The sequence below is a fragment of the Electrona antarctica genome (genome assembly GCF_951216825.1).
Source record: "Electrona antarctica genome assembly, chromosome: 20".
NCBI lineage: Eukaryota > Metazoa > Chordata > Actinopteri > Myctophiformes > Myctophidae > Electrona > Electrona antarctica.
The window spans coordinates 38,118,350-38,141,482 of NC_136801.1; the positions used below are offsets into that span (position 1 = coordinate 38,118,350).

At 48.2% G+C, this 23,133-nt stretch overlaps 1 protein-coding gene across 1 annotated transcript in view; it reads left to right on the top strand.

Moving 5' to 3' along the window:
* Window positions 1-22,819, top strand: part of LOC306913309 (E3 ubiquitin-protein ligase HECW1-like) — a gene marked incomplete at both ends in the record, with an annotated part of 139,982 nt that extends 117,163 nt beyond the window's left edge. Inside the window, 10 exon segments of the mRNA XM_079489898.1 lie at window positions 382-479; window positions 1,790-1,904; window positions 4,013-4,126; window positions 5,853-6,005; window positions 16,429-16,527; window positions 17,065-17,194; window positions 19,495-19,641; window positions 21,083-21,197; window positions 21,761-21,959; window positions 22,708-22,819. Of these exon segments, the coding sequence (XP_079346024.1) occupies window positions 382-479; window positions 1,790-1,904; window positions 4,013-4,126; window positions 5,853-6,005; window positions 16,429-16,527; window positions 17,065-17,194; window positions 19,495-19,641; window positions 21,083-21,197; window positions 21,761-21,959; window positions 22,708-22,819 (1,282 nt within the window).
* Window positions 22,820-23,133: the final 314 nt, after the last annotated feature.

The window sequence follows — 23,133 nt, forward strand, 5'->3', positions numbered from 1 at the left end:
CAAAAGCCTGAGTAGACCATGAAATGACCAAAAAGGTCATGAAAGTGAACTGACAAGATTTTTTTTTTCAGCGTGTCATTATAGGCAAAACTCCTCGATTTTCCCCGAATGTAGCAAAAACAGACGAAGTCAATCCACAAGCTGGTGATCGGTTCGTAGATCGGCTATTTCCGCGACTATTTCCACTATACTTTTATACGCTTGTCATACGACAAAGTATGAAACTCTGCGATTCGTTCGTGAAACTGTGCGATTCATTCATGAAACTGCGATTCGTTCGTGAAACTGTGCGATTCGTTCGTGAAACTGTGCGATTCGTTCGTGAAACGGCTGCGGGGAACTGACCAGATGCTCTCTCTGTGTGTTCTCTGTTCTCTGCAGTATGTTTGAAGAGGAGATCATGTCCTACATCCCCACCCACCCCGGCTACGGATTCTCTCCTCGCTGCTCGCCCGCCTCCTCGCCACAGAACTCCCCTGGTAGGTTAATCCGCCCGCCAGTCATGTTCTAAACCCCGCCTCCTCACCACAGAACTCCCCTGTTAGGTTCCTCCGCCCGCCAGTCATGTTCTAAACCCTGCCTCCTCGCCACAGAACTCCCCTGGTAGGTTAATCCGCCCGCCAGTCATGTTCTAAACCCCGCCTCCTCACCACAGAACTCCCCTGGTAGGTTAATCCGCCCGCCAGTCATGTTCTAAACCCCGCCTCCTCGCCACAGAACTCCCCTGGTAGGTTCCTCCGCCCGCCAGTCATGTTCTAAACCCATTTAGGCCTAACCTCGAAATTAAAAAAAAATCTTCTAAATCCTCCAGTTTTCTGAAATAAATATTTTCACGATTTTTCAAAAATAGCAGACCTACAAGCTCGTAGCGCGCCACTCAGTGGCGCGCTACGAGCTTGTAGATCTGCTATTTTTCAATAGCTAAATTATAACAGAATGTTTAAAACACCAAAAGGGGTTCCCGCCCAAAATGGGTTAAACCCCGCCTCCTCGCCACAGAACTCCCCTCGTAGGTCAATCCGCCCGCCAGTCATGTTCTAGACCCCGCCTCCTCGCCACATAACTCCCCTGGTAGGTTAATCCGCCCGCCAGTAAAATCTGGAATTAAAAATTGTATACAAAAATGTACAACGTCACCTCCGTTACTACAATTGTGATTGGTTGGTATGAACCAATTGCCGAACACTGCCGCCTCCATCCCAAAAGCGGCAGCCGTGGGAAGGGCTTTCAGTCTGAATAATGAAGTCAACTACTCTAATGAATGAATTAGTGGTTGCATCCATGATCCAACTAGTTTACTGTAAGATTGGAGCTTTTCCCTGTGGCCTGTCTCTCTGTGAAACCGCACGCACGCACGCACGCACGCACGCACGCACGCACGCACGCACGCATCCATGATCCAACTAGTTTACTGTAAGATTGGAGCTTTTCCCTGTGGCCTGTCTCTCTGTGAAACCGCACGCACGCACGCACGCACGCACGCACGCACGCAGTCTATTACAGTAATCATCACTTTGCTAGAGATCCTGCTGTGCTGCTAAGGAACCGCTATTGTCCTAATGAGCCCACTGGGAATTTGAACCAGGCCACTGTGTGTGTGTGTGTGTGTGTGTGTGTGTGTGTGTGTGTGTGTGTGTGTGTGTGTGTGTGTGTGTGTGTGTGTGTGTGTGTGTGTGTGTGTGTGTGTGTGTGTGTGTGTGTGTGTGTGTGTGTGTGTGTGTGTGTGTGTGTGTGTGTGTGTGTGTGTGTGTGTGTGTGTGCGTGCGTGCGCGCGCATTGTGTGCTGCAGGGCTGCAGAGGGCCAGGGCTCCAGCTCCGTACCGCAGAGACTTCGAAGCCAAACTACGGAACTTCTACAGGAAACTGGAAGCCAAAGGCTACGGCCAGGGGCCAGGCAAGATCAAGTAAGTGTCTGTGTTTAAGGCCAGGGGCCAGGCAAGATCAAGTAGGTGTCTGTGTTTAAGGCCAGGGGCCAGGCAAGATCAAGTAAGTGTCTGTGTTTAAGGCCAGGGGCCAGGCAAGATCAAGTAGGTGTCTGTGTTTAAGGCCAGGGGCCAGGCAAGATCAAGTAAGTGTCTGTGTTTAAGGCCAGGGGCCAGGCAAGATCAAGTAGGTGTCTGTGTTTAAGGCCAGGGGCCAGGCAAGATCAAGTAAGTGTCTGTGTTTAAGGCCAGGGGCCAGGCAAGATCAAGTAGGTGTCTGTGTTTAAGGCCAGGGGCCAGGCAAGATCAAGTAGGTGTCTGTGTTTAAGGCCAGGGGCCAGGCAAGATCAAGTAAGTGTCTGTGTTTAAGGCCAGGGGCCAGGCAAGATCAAGTAGGTGTCTGTGTTTAAGGCCAGGGGCCAGGCAAGATCAAGTCAGTGTCTGTGTTTAAGGCCAGGGGCCAGGCAAGATCAAGTAGGTGTCTGTGTTTAAGGCCCAGGGGCCAGGCAAGATCAAGTAAGTGTCTGTGTTTAAGGCCAGAGGCCAGGCAAGATCAAGTAAGTGTCTGTGTTTAAGGCCAGGGGCCAGGCAAGATCAAGTAGGTGTCTGTGTTTAAGGCCAGGGGCCAGGCAAGATTAAGTAAGTGTCTGTGTTTAAGGCCCAGGGGCCAGGCAAGATTAAGTAAGTGTCTGTGTTTAAGGCCCAGGGGCCAGGCAAGATTAAGTAAGTGTCTGTGTTTAAGGCCCAGGGGCCAGGCAAGATCATGTAAGTGTCTGTGTTTAAGGCCCAGGGGCCAGGCAACATCATGTAAGTGTCTGTGTTTAAGGCCCAGGGGCCAGGCAAGATTAAGTAAGTGTCTGTGTTTAAGGCCCAGGGGCCAGGCAAGATCATGTAAGTGTCTGTGTTTAATGGCCATGGGCCAGGCAAGATCAAGTCAGTGTCTGTGTTTAATGGCCATGGGCCAGGCAAGATTAAGTAAGTGTCTGTGTTTAATGGCCATGGGCCAGGCAAGATTAAGTAAGTGTCTGTGTTTAATGGCCATGGGGCCAGGCAAGATCAAGTACTGTAAGTGTCAGGAAACCAAAATTAGGGTTGTCAAAAAAAAGCGATTCGAATTAGAATCGTGATTTCGTTATGAACGATTCAAAATCGATTCATAATTTCCAAAAATCTTTTTTTTTTTTTTTCTGGTTACAGTACAGGAGTTTTCACTACATGGTGTCTGTGATATGAAATGTAAGCTTACCCTAATCACAGTGAACATCATGTCTTCTGTCATTTTCAAGTTACTGTAGTCACTTCAGTTCAAGACTAGAGTAGATTGTGATGAAATCCTATGTATTTGAATCGAGAATCATTTTGAATAGAGAATCGTTTTGAATCGAATCGTGACCCCAAGAATCGGAATCGAATCGAATCGTGGGACACCCAAAGATTCACAGCCCTAAGCCAAATGCTATGGCCTGGGCCATAGCATGTTGAAGATAAACACGACACTTCTCATTCAGTCATCGCCATGCTGGCTTCTGGTGGACGTTTTTGTCAAAATTTGTCACAGACATTACAACATGAGGGGATATTAACCCATTTTGACCTGAGATCAGATTCTAAAAATGTCTTCTACATCCTGACAGTTTTCTGAAAAAGCTGTTTCTGTGTCAGTCGTTCTTCGATTTTTCAAAAATAGCAGACCTACAAGCTCGTAGCGCGCCACTCGGTGGCGCGCTATGAGCTTGTAGATCTGCTATTTTTCAATAGCTAAATTATAATATTGCCCCTATATATTGCCACTGCGCCCTGGGTGCGTTTTCGCATTTTTAATTCACTAATAAATTCATTATTAATTTATAATTTGTTAAATTGGAAAAAGGGCTTCGTTAAGACCTCCATATTATTATGGTCAATGCCTGTGTGAAAAGTGGGAGTGATTGGTGCAGGCGGTGAGGAGATACGGCAGTGTTTCTGACATTGACTGAATTATAGTATGATGATTATAGTATGATGATGATGATGATGATGATAACACCAAAAGGGGTTCCCGCCCAAAATATGTTAAGCATGTTATCCATATAATGCTGTGTGTTTTGCAGACTGCTCATCAGGAGGGAGCATCTTCTGGAAGGGACGTTCAACCAGGTGATGGCCTACTCCCGCAAGGAGCTGCAGAGAAACAAGCTGTACATCACCTTCCTGGGGGAGGAAGGGTAGGTACACACCAAGGGGTGGTTGTGTTCCATTTCACATCCTTCTTCCTGTCACAGCAACTCACACATCTTGCTGCTGCGTTTTGCACATTGGTTGTACTTCACCCAACAGATATGTTTTTTATTTTTTTGTCATTAGTCATGTTTTCAACGTTTTTGGCTGGGGACCCCCGGAAATGCTTTGGCCATGTCTCGCGACCCATCGCCCCGCCCCTCCTCCCCACCCCCAATTGTGGAATGTCTGATCTCCAGACTAGACTACAGTGCTTCAGTCTGTGTGTCTGTGTCTCCAGACTAGACTACAGTGCTTCAGTCTGTGTGTCTGTGTCTCCAGACTAGACTACAGTGCTTCAGTCTGTGTGTCTGTGTCTCCAGACTAGACTACAGTGCTTCAGTTTGTGTGTCTGTGTCTCCAGACTAGACTACAGTGGTTCAGTATGTGTGTCTGTGTCTCCAGACTAGACTACAGTGCTTCAGTATGTGTGTCTGTGTCTCCAGACTAGACTACAGTGCTTCAGTATGTGTGTCTGTGTCTCCAGACTAGACTACAGTGCTTCAGTATGTGTGTCTGTGTCTCCAGACTAGACTACAGTGGTCCATGTGTGTCTGTGTCTCCAGACTAGACTACAGTGGTTCAGTATGTGTGTCTGTGTCTCCAGACTAGACTACAGTGGTCCATGTGTGTCTGTGTCTCCAGACTAGACTACAGTGGTTCAGTATGTGTGTCTGTGTCTCCAGACTAGACTACAGTGGTTCAGTATGTGTGTCTGTGTCTCCAGACTAGACTACAGTGGTCCATGTGTGTCTGTGTCTCCAGACTAGACTACAGTGGTCCATGTGTGTCTGTGCCTCCAGACTAGACTACAGTGGACCATGTGTGTCTGTGTCTCCAGACTAGACTACAGTGCTTCAGTCTGTGTGTCTGTGTCTCCAGACTAGACTACAGTGGTCCATGTGTGTCTGTGTCTCCAGACTAGACTACAGTGGTCCATGTGTGTCTGTGTCTCCAGACTAGACTACAGTGCTTCAGTATGTGTGTCTGTGTCTCCAGACTAGACTACAGTGGTTCAGTATGTGTGTCTGTGTCTCCAGACTAGACTACAGTGGTCCATGTGTGTCTGTGTCTCCAGACTAGACTACAGTGCTTCAGTATGTGTGTCTGTGTCTCCAGACTAGACTACAGTGGTTCAGTATGTGTGTCTGTGCCTCCAGACTAGACTACAGTGGTCCATGTGTGTCTGTGTCTCCAGACTAGACTACAGTGGTCCATGTGTGTCTGTGTCTCCAGACTAGACTACAGTATGTGTGTCTGTGTCTCCAGACTAGACTACAGTATGTGTGTCTGTGTCTCCAGACTAGACTACAGTATGTGTGTCTGTGTCTCCAGACTAGACTACAGTATGTGTGTCTGTGTCTCCAGACTAGACTACAGTATGTGTGTCTGTGTCTCCAGACTAGACTACAGTATGTGTGTCTGTGTCTCCAGACTAGACTACAGTGCTTCAGTATGTGTGTCTGTGTCTCCAGACTAGATTACAGTGGTCCATGTGTGTCTGTGCCTCCAGACTAGACTACAGTGGTTCAGTATGTGTGTCTGTGTCTCCAGACTAGACTACAGTGTTCCATGTGTGTCTGTGTCTCCAGACTAGACTACAGTGCTTCAGTATGTGTGTCTGTGTCTCCAGACTAGACTACAGTGGTTCAGTATGTGTGTCTGTGTCTCCAGACTAGACTACAGTGGACCGTCCAGAGAGTTCTTCTTCCTGCTGTCGCAGGAACTCTTCAACCCGTACTACGGCCTGTTTGAGTACTCTGCCAACGACACCTACACCGTCCAGATCAGCCCCATGTCGGCCTTCGTCGAGAACCATCTGGAATGGTCAGTATTTAACCCATTTTGGGCGGGAACCCCTTTTGGTGTTTTAAACATTATGTTATAATTTAGCTATTGAAAAATAGCAGATCTACAAGCTCGAGCTTGTAGGTCTGCTATTTTTGAAAAATCGTGAAAATATTTATTTCAGAAAACTGGAGGATTTAGAAGATTTTTTTTTAATTTTGAGGTCAGGCTTAAATGGCTTAACTCATTCCTAGCCAATAACGTATATATATATTATGTCCATTTTAATTATTTCTGTGCCGCTAGATGTTAGCATATCCTGTTCCCCCCGCCAGCCCCATACACACACTCAATGTAAACCTTTGCTATCATTACCATTAGCGCACACTGTTTACCTGTCACCAGAAACATTTACATGTCGGGAGCGACGCGGTTACAAAGTCACAAATGACATCCGAACTTTGGATGGCTGAAGATCCACCAAGGACAGCTCCCCTGGATTCCGACTTATGGAGGTTTGAAAATCCTCCTTTGAACGGAGATCAGATTTAATGTCCCATAGCTGGTGGTGACGGAGGCGTTGCATAGCAACCGGATCAATGTTAAGAGCTGCCATGGGGCTCAACCATTACATACACGGAGTATACAAGGGGGTACGTATACTATATATATCCGGAGATAGCAAATTACGTCCCATAGCCGGGGGGTACATATATTTACGGACATGGGAGAGAAATAATTATTCAATGATTAATCCCGCCAGGACCATAAATTGCATTGAGTCATTGTTTCGATTAGAGGGGCTAACTTTTCATTTGGAAAAGCCGGTAGCTGTGTCACTGTGACACTTCAATTTCACCATGAGTGTACGGATATAACAAAACTTTGCTGTTTCATAGCTTTGCTTAATTACTGATTCAAACCCTCCGCAAAGGGGTTATAACAAACAGGTCTGGTAACTGTGATTTAACACACACCAATTGTAACATTTATATTACTCAAACATACATAGCCTCGACGTTGCAATAATGCCCGTAAACAATCACTTGATTTTGGCCATTTTATTACTATTATCTCATAACACACTCACACACGTACAAACATACTTCTACTAAACTTGTGTACAGTATAAAGCCTTATTTGCCTTGTCTGGCCCGTGTTTGGATCTAGTACAATAGCATTGATCATTACAAAGGAGTCAGAGACTGTGGCGTTTAGGTAATAACTGCAAACACAAAAGAAACACAAGATACATACTATTAATTCACAGATATAGCGACTGCATAGATGCATCATTTATGACTGAATTTAGAGCATTTAACGAACATATAACACATTACAAGGACTTACTTAAACGCGTCATCCCGTTTGTTACATTGTACTGAGAATGAATGAACACATCCTCCCCTGCGCATATAGCTCGCCTCTTCCTCTGTCACCCGACACTTCCTACCCCCATACCATGTAGTATGACCTCGCATTCCTGGTATATAGTATTGGTATTGGTATAACACATTTACCCCCCAATTAGCTGTATTAATATCTACATCCCTGAGACATACTGTAATTGGTTGATAAGAGGATCTCTGTTCTTATATAACACAGAGTATTTACTGTATAGGCAGTGAACTTCATAATAGCACCAACATCTATACATAAATGACACAACATGAAGTTACAAATATAAGCTGGGCCGGCACTTAATATTATAATGATCCCACTCACGGAATAAACTCGACACCTCCCACTTTTAGGCTACGGTTTAAAATAAACCCAGTAGGCTAAATAGATTCCCCACAATCATTTGCAAACAAAAACATTCAAACAAAAATAAAAAATAAGTATATCAATCATGCTTCTAATTGATGAACGCCTCCGGATGGCACTCACCAGCTGAACTTATGAAATAATAAACCTAGTTTACTTTCATGCACTGAATTAATTTTGATCTCAATCTGACTGTAGGAGGTAGGCACCACCGCTTTGCCCCTTACTGAGTGACAAGTATGCCCCATCACCCAGCTGCCTCAAGTAAATACCCACTGACTAGTCTTACTCGCGCAGCATGCATATGGAAGAGTTCGTTAGGGTATTTCTCAAGAGTAGTCTAATTTACTGATCTTCAACCGGGATTAGGACAACCAGCCGCCGCACATCACGATGGAGGATGACGGATGGCCATGCCACCACGTCTTTCACCACCTGCGACCAACTGATGGGCAGACTTGGACATGTCCGCACCTTTACGTCCCTGACGACACCCTGGTTATCTGGATTCACCTCCACGACACGACCCATCCGGAATCGACCTCGTAGAGCATTCTGGTCCGCGACCCACACCAGGTCGCCGACGGCCACATTCCGTGCTGGAACGTGCCATTTCTCTCGGATGAAGAGATGAGGGCCCGCCAACTGGCTCCACCGCTTCCAGAACTTGTCCACCTCGTGCTGGACCGCCCGAAGACGACTGTACGGGTAGCTAGGGAAGTCAAAGCCCAGGATGTCTCCCCTGGGCCCTGCCCGCCCCAACAGCAGAGAGTTGGGAGTGATGATGTCCACGGAATCCTCGTCGACTTGAGTTCTGGCTCCGATGGGTCTTTCGTTGGCCAGGTTAGCAGCAAGGTAGAGTAGAGTCTGGAACTCCAACGCCGACAGATCATCGGTGTCGCCGACGCTGCTCAACGCCCTTTTCAGAACATGGACGGCAGCTTCGGCCGCCCCGTTCCGATGCGGTGAGTCCGCTGGGCTAAACTCCCATGCCCAGTCGGTCCCTGCAACTGCTGCTCTTTGCTGGATCTGCTCCTTGTCAATGTCCCCTAGGAACTTGTATAGATCCTCCAATGCTGGTCTCGCGCCAACAAAGTTCGTACCCTGATCAGACCACAACTTTTTTGGATGGCCTCTCAGAGCAGTGAATCGCTGGTAGGTCTGCAGAAAGCCTTCTGTAGACAAGTCCTCAACTAGGTCTGCATGGACAGCCCGTGAGGCCATGCAACTGAAGACCACGCCCCAGACTTTTCTCTTAATGCGTCGCTTCACAGTGCCCCTGACAGTGTAAGGACCGAACAAATCCAGCGTTGTGTACTCGAACGGAGCTGCTGGACTTGTGCGCACTGTAGGAAGATTAGCCATCACTTGACTGGATAGCTTAGCCCCCCGTTTGCGACAAAACAGGCAAGAGTCGATCACCTTACGTGCGACCCTTGGCCCCTGAACCACCCAGGCTTTCTTCCTGACTCGCAGGAGTGTCCCAGCCACGCCCTCATGGTTTGCACGATGGGCCTCCTCACACAGTAGTGTGCTGAGTCTTGCCTCGTAAGGAATGATGGGCACGCCCTGGCTTTCTTGGTCAACGGTCTGAACCCCGCCTCGGCATAGCAAGAGACCTGTCTTGTCGTTCTTACTAACTACAAGACGGTTTAGTGTCGTCGGGAAAGAAATTCCCTCTTGGGCGGCAAGGCACAGCTCCTTAAATGCTGTGTCCCGCTCTCCGACAGAGAGCACCGCCCCCCACTGTACACGACTGCCGGACTTGAATAAGCCTCCGTGGCCGTGCAACACTCTGCGGACGTAGCCAACTGCCCCGCAGAGTTTTGACAGTGTGCTGCATCTAGCCAAGTCCATTTGGTTCACAAGGCCTGACCCCCACAGCTGTTCAGTTTCGTCATTAGATGCTGCCACAGAACCCCCATCACTGACTGGTGAAGGACCCCTGCTGACCGCTGGAGACCCCCCATTGTCTGGTGAAGATCTGCCACTGACTGGTGAGGACCCGCCACTGTCTGGCAGTGGCGCGGACCCCTGGTTCTTAGTTTGGGATCTAGTAACAGCAGCAGAGAATGCTTTCATTTTGAACACTTTTCTCTGCAATGTACTCACGATTTCCCGCGATGAAGCAGCCACCTCAGCAGCAGCCACCTCAGCAGCAGACTTCATAGGCCATTGGTCGACTGGTCTGGCTAGGAACTCTGGTCCCTTTTGCCACAGGGAATCACTGTCTAATTGCTCAGGAGAACCCCCCCTCGTGACTAGATCAGCTACATTTTCCACCCCGGGAACCCACCACCAGTCAGTCACAGGCCCCGCCTTCTGGATTTCCCCAACCCTATTAGCGAAGAACGTTTGGAACCCATAACTGTCCCTTTGAATGGCACCCAGCACTGTCTGGCTGTCGACAAAGTGATACCACTTCTCGATTGTCAGCCTGCTATGCTTCAGCACGTACCCTTTCAGTCGTGCGGCAAAGACAGCACCGCAGATTTCAGCTTTCACTGCATCGCCCTTTTGGTCTAGAGGAGCCAACTTGGCTTTTGACTCCACCAGACGAGTCTCCACCCCGCTAGCAGTTTCCCACCGCAGGTAGAGCACCGCTCCGTAGGACTCTGAGCTCCCGTCGGAGAAGGTGATGCCCCAGGGTTCCCCCACCCATCCGGGCGGAGTGATACACCTGGGGAACGTGATCGCACTCAGCTTTGCGTATTCCTCAAAAAGTTCAACCGCTTTCACGCGGAGATCGCTAGACAACGGTTGATCCCAAGTGTCTTTGGTCAATGACCCCGCCTCTTGGAACGCCCTCCTGACTAGAATAACGCCTTTCTGTTTCAGAGGCGTCACAAGGCCAATGGGATCATACAGCCCCGCTACTTGACTCAGCAACATACGCCGAGTCAGAGGATTTGGCGTTTTCCTCGCTTCGCACTTTTTTCTTTCTGGCGGAAAAGTTTATGGCAACCATGATGAAGAGGCTGTCCTCCTTCACATGGTAACCAACCCCCAGAGCCTTATTGTCCTCTTCTCTCATCTGATTCGGCAACAACATAGTCTCTGGTTTAATTTCTCCATCTCCTTCCCTCCCACTTTGGCCTGACCGTACCCAGGGCTTTAGGTGAAACCCCCCGGTAGCCAGAATGGTTTTAACCCCCGCCAGTACCTTCTCCAGCCTCTGGGGGCAGTTGTGAGATAGAAAAATGTCGTCTACGTAAGCGTTCTCCACGATTACGTCCCTCTCGTCAACCATGTGGGTGAACTGAGGTAGATACGCTGTCTCGCGCATCGCTATTTGAGCTATGCTACCCGCTGGACGGTCTCCCATATTGACCCGTACAACTGCATAGTCTTCAATCCTGCTGTCAACTGAGTCCCTCCATAGGAACCGGTGCAAATGTACCTCCCGCTCTTCTAGCCAAACGGAGTGGTAGATTTTGCTTACGTCGCCGATGGCGGCGTGTTCCCCCTCCCTGAAACGCAGCAACACTGCTCGGATCGGGTTCAAAACATCGGGCCCCTTTAGCAGGATACTGTTCAAACTCACGCCCCGGAATTCTTGACTACTGTCCCAGACTATCCTAACTGGCGTGGAAACTGAGTGTGGATTCAGTGCCATAAGATGGTTGATCCACCAAACAGCCCCGTCCTACATGTCCATGGCAGCTTTAGACAGCTTGACAGCAGCACCTCTTTTGAGCATCTCATGCACCTGGCTAGCATAGGCCTGGTACCACACGGGATCTCGCCTGAGACGTTTCTCAGACTTTAAGAACGTGGCCTCAACCGCCGCTCTATTATTCGGTAAAGTAGACGGGTCCTCTTTCCAAGGATAGCTCGCGTCCCAATGCGACTCATCGCTGTGAGCGTCGCTTGTCTTAAAAGTCAGGCCCCTCTTGACAATCTCCACCAGGGGCGCATTTTCCACAACGACAACCCCCACACAGGGGATCGCATGCCGCCCCAATACTGTCCCAACGCCACCAAGACAGGCTGGTCTCAGTATGGCAAGTAGTAGCCGCCTTAATTTCAACGGCTCCACCTCTCATTGAAAGAGCAAAATGGGTTGACGCCCACTGTCCTGTGATCATTTCACTGGCGTCGAATAGAGACGGATGACATCCGCTAACCGTCTTACCCAAAATCCCCGACCAAAGTACCAGATCTCCACATCTAGCCAACCGCTGTGGGGCTAAACGACCCTCACGCGCACTGATAAGTATTTCCACTTCCAGTGGACGTCGCAACTCCTCCGGATCGGTGCCCGGAAAAAGATCTGCAATGCGCCTAGGATTAACTGGACAATTGATCTTTGCAATCTCATCCAGACCATAACAAGTCATGTCATGGTCCAGTGGAGAAGAGCCCTTCTCCCCCATTGTTTTCAACTTAATGGAGTATTTTTTCATCTTGAATGTCTTTTTCATCCCCCCAACGCCCTGCACGCTCAGAGTAACAGGTTTTCCTTTTAGCCCAAGTCTTTCTGCAGCTTTGTGGGTGATATAATTTGTATCAGAGGCGAGGTCTATCAAAGCCCCCACCCAATCACCATGTTTCGTGGTTACTTCCAGCGTCATCATCAGAGCAGGCAACTCTCCGCCCTCAGTGCAGCCTGTCGTGGCTGTATTGTTTGTGTAAGCTTTGCGCACTATAGCTAGTTGCTTTGGCGTCAACTCGGCCTCAGCAAGCTTAAGTTCAATTTCCTGTGTAGGCCCACGTGAGTCCCTCCCCACGTTACTAGCCCCCCCTCTCGCGCTGTCACTATTATTATTAGTGCTACTATCCCCGTTACGTGGACGCGCTTTGGGGCACAACTTGAAATTATGAGGAGGCGACGAGCCGTCCTTTTTGCACTCACTTAACCTACACAGGAAATTGTCAGTGCGCACTGCATTGGCCGTCATGTAGACATAAACACTTAAAGCATGCTTTATGTTTCTTTGCATACGCTCGCCGGCCTTCAACGTTAGCTTTCATGAATATTTTACAACGGAACAGTGCCCCTGAGTGATCGCTCTCTCCGCAGATTACGCACGAACCCCGCGCCTCCTCGCCGCTAAACGTAGCCCTTGTCGACGCACGCTTCTCGCGCGCCCCGTTCCCCGGCTTGTCATTCTGTCGGTCATTATTACGGCTACGTGAGCTTGGATCACTTCGTTTGGTCCCTATGCCTTTTACATTTAATTGTTCTTGTTCAACGAGCACCTTTGTATGCTCGCGTAAGAAGGCAATGAAATGCGTGAACCTGTTCTGGCTATCTATATTATTATTCGGATTACAACGCATCACAAGCCACCGTTCTTGCATTTCTGGCGGCAATTTAGCCTCCAAATTGTGAATGACGAGTTGATTGTGAATGACGTCACTAGCATTAAGGTCAGCTAGGTCGAGAACTGATTGCTCTATTAATCTAACGAGATTTAATGTCTCCTTTGGTTGGCCACTGCTTACAGCGGGCACACTTTCCAACTTCATTATAATCTCCTTAACAATTTGTCCTACGTTTCCATAGTGGAGCTCTAATTTCTGGTAGACCTCATCTGAAGTCTGGCAATAATCAAGCCTTAATTCATCATTTATCCTTTTATCAATGGAATCAATCAGTTGTTGGTAACGCATGTCATCACCCCATCCAGGATTGTCAAAGAGTGCATAAATTCTATGCCACTGTTTCTTCCATCTGAAGTATGACATGCGTTCCCCATTGAATTGGGGTAATTTCATAGGCTGAGCAGCCAGCTTGCTACCGCCTGACTTCTTTCCTCCATTGTCAACGGCGAGAGGTACACTTTCTTGTTTAATTTCCTCTTTAATTTCTATTATTATTCCGCCTTTGTGCTTTAAATCCTGGAGGTTGCCACTCTTACGCCCCTTCAAGGCATATACATCAGCTAATGCCTTGGTCAAATTCCCGTCAGAAATGCAGCCTTCCCAAGAGTTTAATAACGTCTGCACGTCTGTTAATGATTGATCAATTACACCCTCTAGCCCGTAAATAAGACTTAGGTCAATCTCCTGTTCTTTGTAACGGTCAGGATGGGCTCTATCTGCCGCCTCTGCCACCCACTTGAGTGCGCGCTGCACAGACTCATCAATGAACCGCTCCCATAAGTTTTCCTGCAATTCTGTCCGAGCCAAAAGATAGGACGCCTTTGCGGCATCGAGTTTCGTACTAACAACAGTTATGTCTACAGCGTTTTCATCAGCCTCTACCATTGCACTTTTATAATCCATGCTACAAGTTAGAAGTTCATCAAAACCTATATCCATGTCTTTCTGTAAAGCCTTAAGTTCACTTTCGGACTTAAAGGCAGCCGTAGTTTTGACTTTGGTCGTTAACTTCGTTAACGTGCATTGGCTTGATGCGCGCACTTTCTTTAACACAGCTAAGGTCGTCATGGTTACGAAATGGCTTCTCGCTCGCCCCCCCACCAACCTTGTCTCTCAAGATGGCCGGTCCGGCATTCCTCCCTGGCGGCCAGTTGTGCTGTGAAACATACAATGCGGTAGCTCCCCAACTCCTATGCTATTAGCGTTAGCATTAGCTAGGCTAGCCCCAACAACATCTAACTGGAGTTAACCTCCGTTAGCTTAGCATTAGCGTTACTGTCAGTCAGCCAAAGTTAGCCACCGTTAGCCTAATGCTAGTTGTTTGCTAGGCACAATGCAATGTCAATGGGAAGGTGGCTAGCTTCTTGCTTGTTTACCATTAGCTTTGTCTGGTATTCCCCCCCAAAGTCAATGCACAGTTTCCTTTCTGCAACACACAATTCCAGCGATATTCCCCCCAATGCACAAGCACTCATGTGGGCACTGAAACTCTTTATTTAGGTCGGCAAAACCGGATGCTTCCTAGCACCCAGGGCACAACCTCCTTAGCAGCAGGATTACTCTACTAGCATCCTTTCCCGAGTCAACCCAGGTCACCTCAATACGGCGCGGATGATTCCCGCAGATTTCAGCTACCTCCGGCAGCCTACGGGTTTCGGTCGCTGGTCCTTGGACTCGGCGATCGATGACGGGTCAGCGATGCAAACGCTGGATGGCCGTCTCTTTGTTGTCTTGCTTCTCGGCTAGCGTCACGCTAACAGCAGACAACAACCATTGATCACGTAGTAGCTAAGCTAACAGCTAAGCTAACACGGGCCGATGGCTTTCATTAGCATTGTGGATCACACGGAATGCTCGTATTACTTTAGCTACGGTGAATTAAGTACCGTTGCTTCAGTAATACGTCGGTGGATTACACCGCTATTAATTACTACGTCGGTGGATTACGCCGCCGCAGATAATTATTACTCACCGGTGATTACACACGGTTAATTATTACTCTGGTGGATTACACCGCAATTAATTATTACTGTACGGATATAACAAAACTTTGCTGTTTCATAGCTTTGCTTAATTACTGATTCAAACCCTCCGCAAAGGGGTTATAACAAACAGGTCTGGTAACTGTGATTTAACACACACCAATTGTAACATTTATATTACTCAAACACACATAGCCTCGACGTTGCAATAATGCCCGTAAACAATCACTTGATTTTGGCCATTTTATTACTAGTATCTCATAACACACTCACACACGTACAAACATACTTCTACTAAACTTGTGTACAGTATAAAGCCTTATTTGCCTTGTCTGGCCCGTGTTTGGATCTAGTACAATAGCATTGATCATTACAAAGGAGTCAGAGACTGTGGCGTTTAGGTAATAACTGCAAACACAAAAGAAACACAAGATACATACTATTAATTCACAGATATAGCGACTGCATAGATGCATCATTTATGACTGAATTTAGAGCATTTAACGAACATATAACACATTACAAGGACTTACTTAAACGCGTCATCCCGTTTGTTACATTGTACTGAGAATGAATGAACACATCCTGCCCTGCGCATATAGCTCGCCTCTTCCTCTGTCACCCGACACTTCCTACCCCCATACCATGTAGTATGACCTCGCATTCCTGGTATATAGTATTGGTATTGGTATAACACATTTACCCCCCAATTAGCTGTATTAATATCTACATCCCTGAGACATACTGTAATTGGTTGATAAGAGGATCTCTGTTCTTATATAACACAGAGTATTTACTGTATAGGCAGTGAACTTCATAATAGCACCAACATCTATACATAAATGACACAACATGAAGTTACAAATATAAGCTGGGCCGGCACTTAATATTATAATGATCCCACTCACGGAATAAACTCTTACACGGACGGAATTTTCAAACAGATTTTCTTCACAAACACACAACGAACGGCTCTCTTATGCCGCAACCATCCGGTGTGCGATCGTAGTGAAGATGGATATTCTGTGACTAGCCTAATTAAAAGTGAGCAAAAATACATGGATGTCAAAAAATGTTGGCAGTACATTGATTTATTGGCTGGTAATGAGTAAAAGTGGGACTGCAATGGCTTTTTCCCGGTCATATTATTTGGAAGTTTCACTCTGAAACCTGAAGCCTGTATGCGTGTGTGTGTGTGTGTGTGTGTGTGTGTGTGTGTGTGTGTGTGTGTGTGTACACGTGTGTGTGTGTGCGCATGCGTGTGTGTGTGTGTGTGTGTGTGCATGTGTGTGTGTGTGTGTGTGTGTGTGTGTGTGTGTGTGTGTGTGTGTGTGTGTGTGTGTGTGTGTGTGCGTGTGCATGTGCGTGTGCGCGCGTGTGTCCAGGTTCCGTTTCAGCGGTCGTATTCTGGGCTTGGCGTTGATCCACCAGTATCTCCTGGACGCCTTCTTCACCAGACCCTTCTACAAGGCCCTGCTCCGCCTGTCAGTGCACACACACACACACACACACACACACACACACACATACACACACACTGTGGTGGACAAGATACTCTTGTATTGCAAAACAATCACACCCGTGTGAAGTGAGCGGCGTTCTTATTGTCATACATCATCATCTCATTCCTGTCCAATCGCAATTTGCGTCTTCACTTTTCTGCCTTCACTTTTTATACTCAGCCAATCAAATCATCTCAATTCCATGCTCAGCCAATCAAATCATCAGTATTATTCACACAAACACAAAAAGCTGGGCATAGGATGGGGGCTAGCACCCCTCAAAATACTTGTATCTCTTATGTGGACATACTGTAAATAAAAGATTCAAATTTGCGCTTACACAGGCTCACAGACCTCTCTGACCTGTGTGTGTGTGTGTGTGTGTGTCTGCGTGCGTGTCTGCGTGCATGCGTGTGTGCGTGCGTGCGTGCGTGTGTGCGTGCGCGCGTGCGTGCGTGCGTGCGTGCCTGTGTGTGTGTGTGTGTGTGTGTGCGTGCGTGCGTGCGTGCGTGCACACAGGCCCACAGACCTGTCTGACCTGGAGTATCTGGACGAGGAGTTCCACCAGTCGCTGCAGTGGATGAAAGAGAACGACATCACAGACATCCTGGAGCTCACCTTCACCGTCAACGAGGAGGTGTTTGGACAGGTGGGTTAACGAGGAGGTGTTTGGACAGGTGGGTTAACGAGGAGGTGTTTGGACAGGTGGGTTAACGAGGAGGTGTTTGGACAGGTGGGTTAACGAGGAGGTGTTTGGACAGGTGGGTTAACGAGGAGGTGTTTGGACAGGTGGGTTAACGAGGAGGTGTTTGGACAGGTGGGTTAACGAGGAGGTGTTTGGACTGGTGGGTTAACGAGGAGGTGTTGGGACAGGTGGGTCAGCGAGGAGGTGTTTGGACAGGTGGGTTAACGAGGAGGTGTTTGGACAGGTGGGTTAACGAGGAGGTGTTTGGACAGGTGGGTTAACGAGGAAGTGTTTGGACAGGTGGGTTAACGAGGAGGTGTTTGGACAGGTGGGTTAACGAGGAGGTGTTTGGACAGGTGGGTTAACGAGGAAGTGTTTGGACAGGTGGGTTAACGAGGAGGTGTTTGGACAGGTGGGTTAACGAGGAGGTGTTTGGACAGGTGGGTTAACGAGGAGGTGTTTGGACAGGTGGGTTAACGAGGAGGTGTTTGGACTGGTGGGTTAACGAGGAGGTGTTTGGACAGGTGGGTTAACGAGGAGGTGTTTGGACAGGTGGGTTAACGAGGAGGTGTTTGGACTGGTGGGTCAACGAGGAGGTGTTTGGACAGGTGGGTCAGCGAGGAGGTGTTTGGACAGGTGGGTCAACGAGGAGGTGTTTGGACAGGTGGGTTAACGAGGAGGTGTTTGGACAGGTGGGTTAACGAGGAGGTGTTTGGACAGGTGGGTTAACGAGGAGGTGTTTGGACAGGTGGGTTAACGAGGAGGTGTTTGGACTGGTGGGTTAACGAGGAGGTGTTGGGACAGGTGGGTTAACGAGGAGGTGTTTGGACAGGTGGGTTAACGAGGAGGTGTTTGGACAGGTGGGTTAACGAGGAGGTGTTTGGACAGGTGGGTTAACGAGGAGGTGTTTGGACAGGTGGGTTAACAAGGAGGTGTTTGGACAGGTGGGTTAACGAGGAGGTGTTTGGACAGGTGGGTTAACGAGGAGGTGTTTGGACAGGTGGGTTAACGAGGAGGTGTTTGGACTGGTGGGTTAACGAGGAGGTGTTTGGACAGGTGGGTCAGCGAGGAGGTGTTTGGACAGGTGGGTCAACGAGGAGGTGTTTGGACAGGTGGGTTAACGAGGAGGTGTTTGGACAGGTGGGTTAACGAGGAGGTGTTTGGACAGGTGGGTTAACGAGGAGGTGTTTGGACAGGTGGGTTAACGAGGAGGTGTTTGGACTGGTGGGTTAACGAGGAGGTGTTGGGACAGGTGGGTTAACGAGGAGGCGTTTGGACAGGTGGGTTAACGAGGAGGTGTTTGGACAGGTGGGTTAACGAGGAGGTGTTTGGACTGGTGGGTTAACGAGGAGGTGTTGGGACAGGTGGGTTAACGAGGAGGTGTTTGGACAGGTGGGTTAACGAGGAGGTGTTTGGACAGGTGGGTTAAAGAGGAGGTGTTTGGACTGGTGGGTTAACGAGGAGGTGTTTGGACAGGAGCGTCAACGAGGAGGTGTTTGGACAGGTGGGTTAGCGAGGAGGTGTTGGGACAGGTGGGTTAGCGAGGAGGTGTTGGGACAGGTGGGTTAGCGAGGAGGTGTTGGGACAGGTGGGTTAGCGAGGAGGTGTTTGGACAGGTGGGTTAACGAGGAGGTGTTGGGACAGGTGGGTTAGCGAGGAGGTGTTGGGACAGGTGGGTTAGCGAGGAGGTTAGCGTGACCAGATGTCCCCCTTTGGGTGGGACATACAGTCCCTCATTTCCAAGACTTTTCAGGCGTTCAAGAGCCTGTCCCCCCCCCCCCCCCCCCCCCTCTCTCTCTCTCTCTCTCTCTCTCTCTCTCTCTCTCTCTCTCTCTCTCTCCGTTTCTGGCACAACAGCGCCACTTTTGGTACTCATTGGTACTGGTCACACAAATAGTCACACACAAACACATACTTGAACACGGACATTGCTGTTCGTTGGAGTGGTTGCACCACTCAAAAATATCATATACATTGAACATGCAGATCTAAAACATTAGAAGACAGATATAATACAGAGTACTGTACTGTACTGTACTGTACTGTACTGTACTGTACTGTACTGTACTGTACTGTACTGTACTGTACTGTACTGTCCACTTCGGGCTGGGAAATGTCAAAAAGAAAATGTTCAGCCAAAAGTGCCTTTTATTTTAGAAATGTCAGCTCCTGCCCCTTCAACATTCTCTGCACATCCCTGTGTGTGTGCGCATGTATGAATGCGTGTGTGCGTGCGTGCGTGCGTGCGTGCGTGCATGCTGTAGGTGACGGAGAGGGAGCTGAAGTCGGGCGGTGCCAACCTTCAGGTGACGGAGAAGAACAAGAAGGACTACATCGAACGCATGACCAAGTGGAGGGTGGAGAGAGGGGTGGTGCAGCAGACCGAAGCCATGGTCCGAGGCTTCTACGAGGTGCGTGTGTGTGTGCGTGTTCGTGTGCGTGTGTGTGCATGTGCGTTTGTGTGCGTGTGAAGCCATGTTTTCTTTTTTACTTAAGTAAAAGTATATATAGTGCAATATAGAAATACTCCGTTACAAGTAAAAGTCTGGAATTCAAAATGCACGTGAGTAAAAGTACAAAAGTATTGCCATCAAAATGTCCTTAATGTACCCACTGCCCAACTTAAAAGTACTACTACACGTAAAATAAACTATTACGGTGTTTATACCATTTAACGTTTTTGAATGTATAAATAATGTTTTGAAAATAGCAGCTCACAATGTTGTAGAAGTTGTAGGTCTGAGCTTCTCTCCTTCCCAGCTAAGTCCTGCCCCATGCAGGAGATAACCATAGACAACACCTTGGTAACTTTACTAACTTCGGTTCCAACATCAGCCAAGAGCGTTGGTGTTGTCCTGGTCAGCTTTCATTCAAAGCACACATTACAGAGCTCGGATTATAGACCCTTCCTCACCCAGCTGTCAGCCCAGCTCCTAGCCAATGTCATATCAAAACTGGACTATTGTAACTCTTTCCTTACTGGCCTACCGGCATGCGCACTTAAGCCTCTCCAATTGATCTAGAATGTCGCAGCTCGCTTGGTCTTCACTCTTCAACCAGCCAAAATCTGGTTGAAGATTTTGGCTTCTCCACTCCCTCCATTGGAGTATGCAAAAGTCTGCCTTCAAAGCAACCAACGGTATGGCCAGGGGCGCAGATAGCATTTTATAACTGGGGGGGATAGATTTGGGGGAAAATTTCACGAGTTGGGGGGGGGGGGGGATATCCCCTCCACTTTTGCACTGAGGAGGGGGGGACATCCACTCCACTTTTAAGCAAAACAGCTGCTGCAGTGCATACACCAAACCAGTAGAGGGCAGTAATACGCCTTGAAACGAGAACTGGTTGCTGCCTGATAATTTTTTCCTTTTCTTCCGCTCAAAAGGTGGAGGGGACGATCCCCCCACCTCATAAAACTGAGGGTGATTATCCCCCCCCCCCCCCAACTGCGAGCCTGGCTCCCCCATATCTTCAAAGTCTGATCGCACCCTACAAACCCTCCCGCTCTATTTTTATGATTTTTTAAAAATGTACAGTATTTGATTTATTACCATGTGTTGTTCTTGCTTACTGTAAATCACTCTGGATTAAGAGCGTCTGCTAAATGCCGAAATTGTAAAATGTAGATTGGCTATTTTCAAATGGCCGAAATATAGGGCTGAAGTAGGTAATGTACTGTATATCTTGTAATAATAATAATAATAATAATAATAATAATCAAAATCTACAAAGTAAGCTTCTTATAGTGAAGTCATGGATGCCCATAATGAAAAAGGAACCGTGTTGGACATACCAAAACGTGCATCTCTGCGTGTGTGTGTGTGTGTGTGTGTGCGTGCGTGCGTGTACCAGGTGGTGGACTCCCGGCTGGTATCTGTGTTCGATGCCAGGGAGCTGGAGCTGGTGATCGCTGGCACGGCAGAGATCGACCTCATAGACTGGAGGACCAACACAGAATACAGAGGAGGTGCGTGTGTCTGCGTGCGTGCGTGCGTGTGTGCGTTTGCGCGTGTCTGTTCATTACATACAGTAGGCATACTTGAATCATTCACCTGTTATAGGCCATTTCCCCGCCCCCTTTCCACGCCCCCTTTTGGGGCTAGTGGTGTTATTTCTTTTGCGGTCCATAGGCTTCCATGTTAAAAGAGGTATTTTCACAAGCCACAAACTACCGTTTTGTAAAGGTAAGGTTTATTCTACTTATTTGAGTTGTTATACCATTGTGTTTTCTTCATATTATTATCGGTCTTTGACATTTTAACATTAGGAAATGTACTTAGATTCTCCAGAGAAAGAAAGTGTAAATGCCCACTTATCTACCGGAAGTGGGCGTGGAAAGGGGGCTGTGAGATAGGCCTATTATGAATATGCATATTGTTGCATATGCATTCGTTTTTAGATTTTATTTCCTTTTGACTGTTTGTTTTCAATTTCAGTAAGTTTAATTATTTCGTTTTCTGTTGTTAGTTTTTATGGTCTCATAGACTCTCCCGTTTGTCTCCTCCCCTGTGTCCTCCCGTCCAATCGCAGGCTACCACGACGGTCACATGGTGATGCGCTGGTTCTGGGCGGCGGTGGAGCGCTTCAACAACGAGCAGCGTCTGCGTCTGCTGCAGTTCGTCACCGGCACGTCCAGCGTTCCCTACGAGGGCTTCGCCATGCTGCGAGGGTCCAACGGCCTGAGGCGCTTCTGCATCGAGAAGTGGGGCAAGGTCACCTCGCTGCCACGGTGAGAGAGAGAGAGAGAGAGAGAGACACAGAGAGAGAGAGAGAGACACAGAGAGAGAGACACAGAGAGAGAGAGAGAGAGAGAGAGAGAGGATAAATGGTCACCTCGCTGGCCAGGTGTGTGTGTGAGAGAGAGAGAGAGAGAGAGAGAGAGAGAGAGAGAGAGAGAGAGAGAGAGAGAGAGAGAGGATAAATGGTCACCTCGCTGGCCAGGTGTGTGAGAGAGAGAGAGAGAGACCTTTGACCTTTAACGAAGCCTTTATTTAATATTTTGTGTACACTCAAATATTCTTCAGGACATTTCTAGAAATTAATACCATGCTTTGGGTACTCACAATAATATCTAGCGTGAAAAGATGTCTGTCATAGCCTAGGCGTTGTACTGTCGAGAGAGAGAGAGAGAGAGACAGAGAGAGAGAGAGAGAGGCTCTCAGAGCATCGTGCCATGCTAAAGAGCTTGTACAGTAGATCTGCTGTTTGTTTTTTTGTTTGTTTTTTAAAAATTGTGCAATGCCAGGGGGTCCCTACTCCCTAGCTGGCAACAAAATATTTTCAGTCGGGGAGTCCTTGTTGCCGCCGCAATAAAAGTATGGAGAAAGAAATTAAGACTTTTTGTATCCGATGTTATCTCATTGTGTCTGTCTGTCTGTCTGTCTGTCTGTCTGTCTGTCTGTCTGTCTGTCTGTCTGTCTGTCTGTCTGTCTGTCTGTACGTCTGTCTGTACGTCTGTCCTTCTGTCTCTCCGACAGGGCTCACACGTGTTTCAACCGCCTGGACCTTCCTCCGTACCCGTCCTACACCATGCTGTACGAGAAGCTGCTCATTGCCGTGGAGGAGACCAGCACCTTCGGCTTGGAGTGAACACCACACTAACACACCACACTAACACACCACACATGGTGCATACGTTGGTTAGACATATCAACAGTCTTACAGTCATTAGTCCGACAACACCCGTGCTGCGGGTTGAAAAATCACCCGTGGCTTCCGACATGGCGTTTGTGTGCGGTTAGGGTTTGGCGTAGGGTGTCAGACTCATGACTGGTATGTCTAAACCAAACACGTGCACGACACGACACGACACGACACGACACGACACGACACGACACGACACACAAACCAAAACCAAAACTATACAACCCCGACTATGGGGGGGGAGAAAAAAACTAACAAAC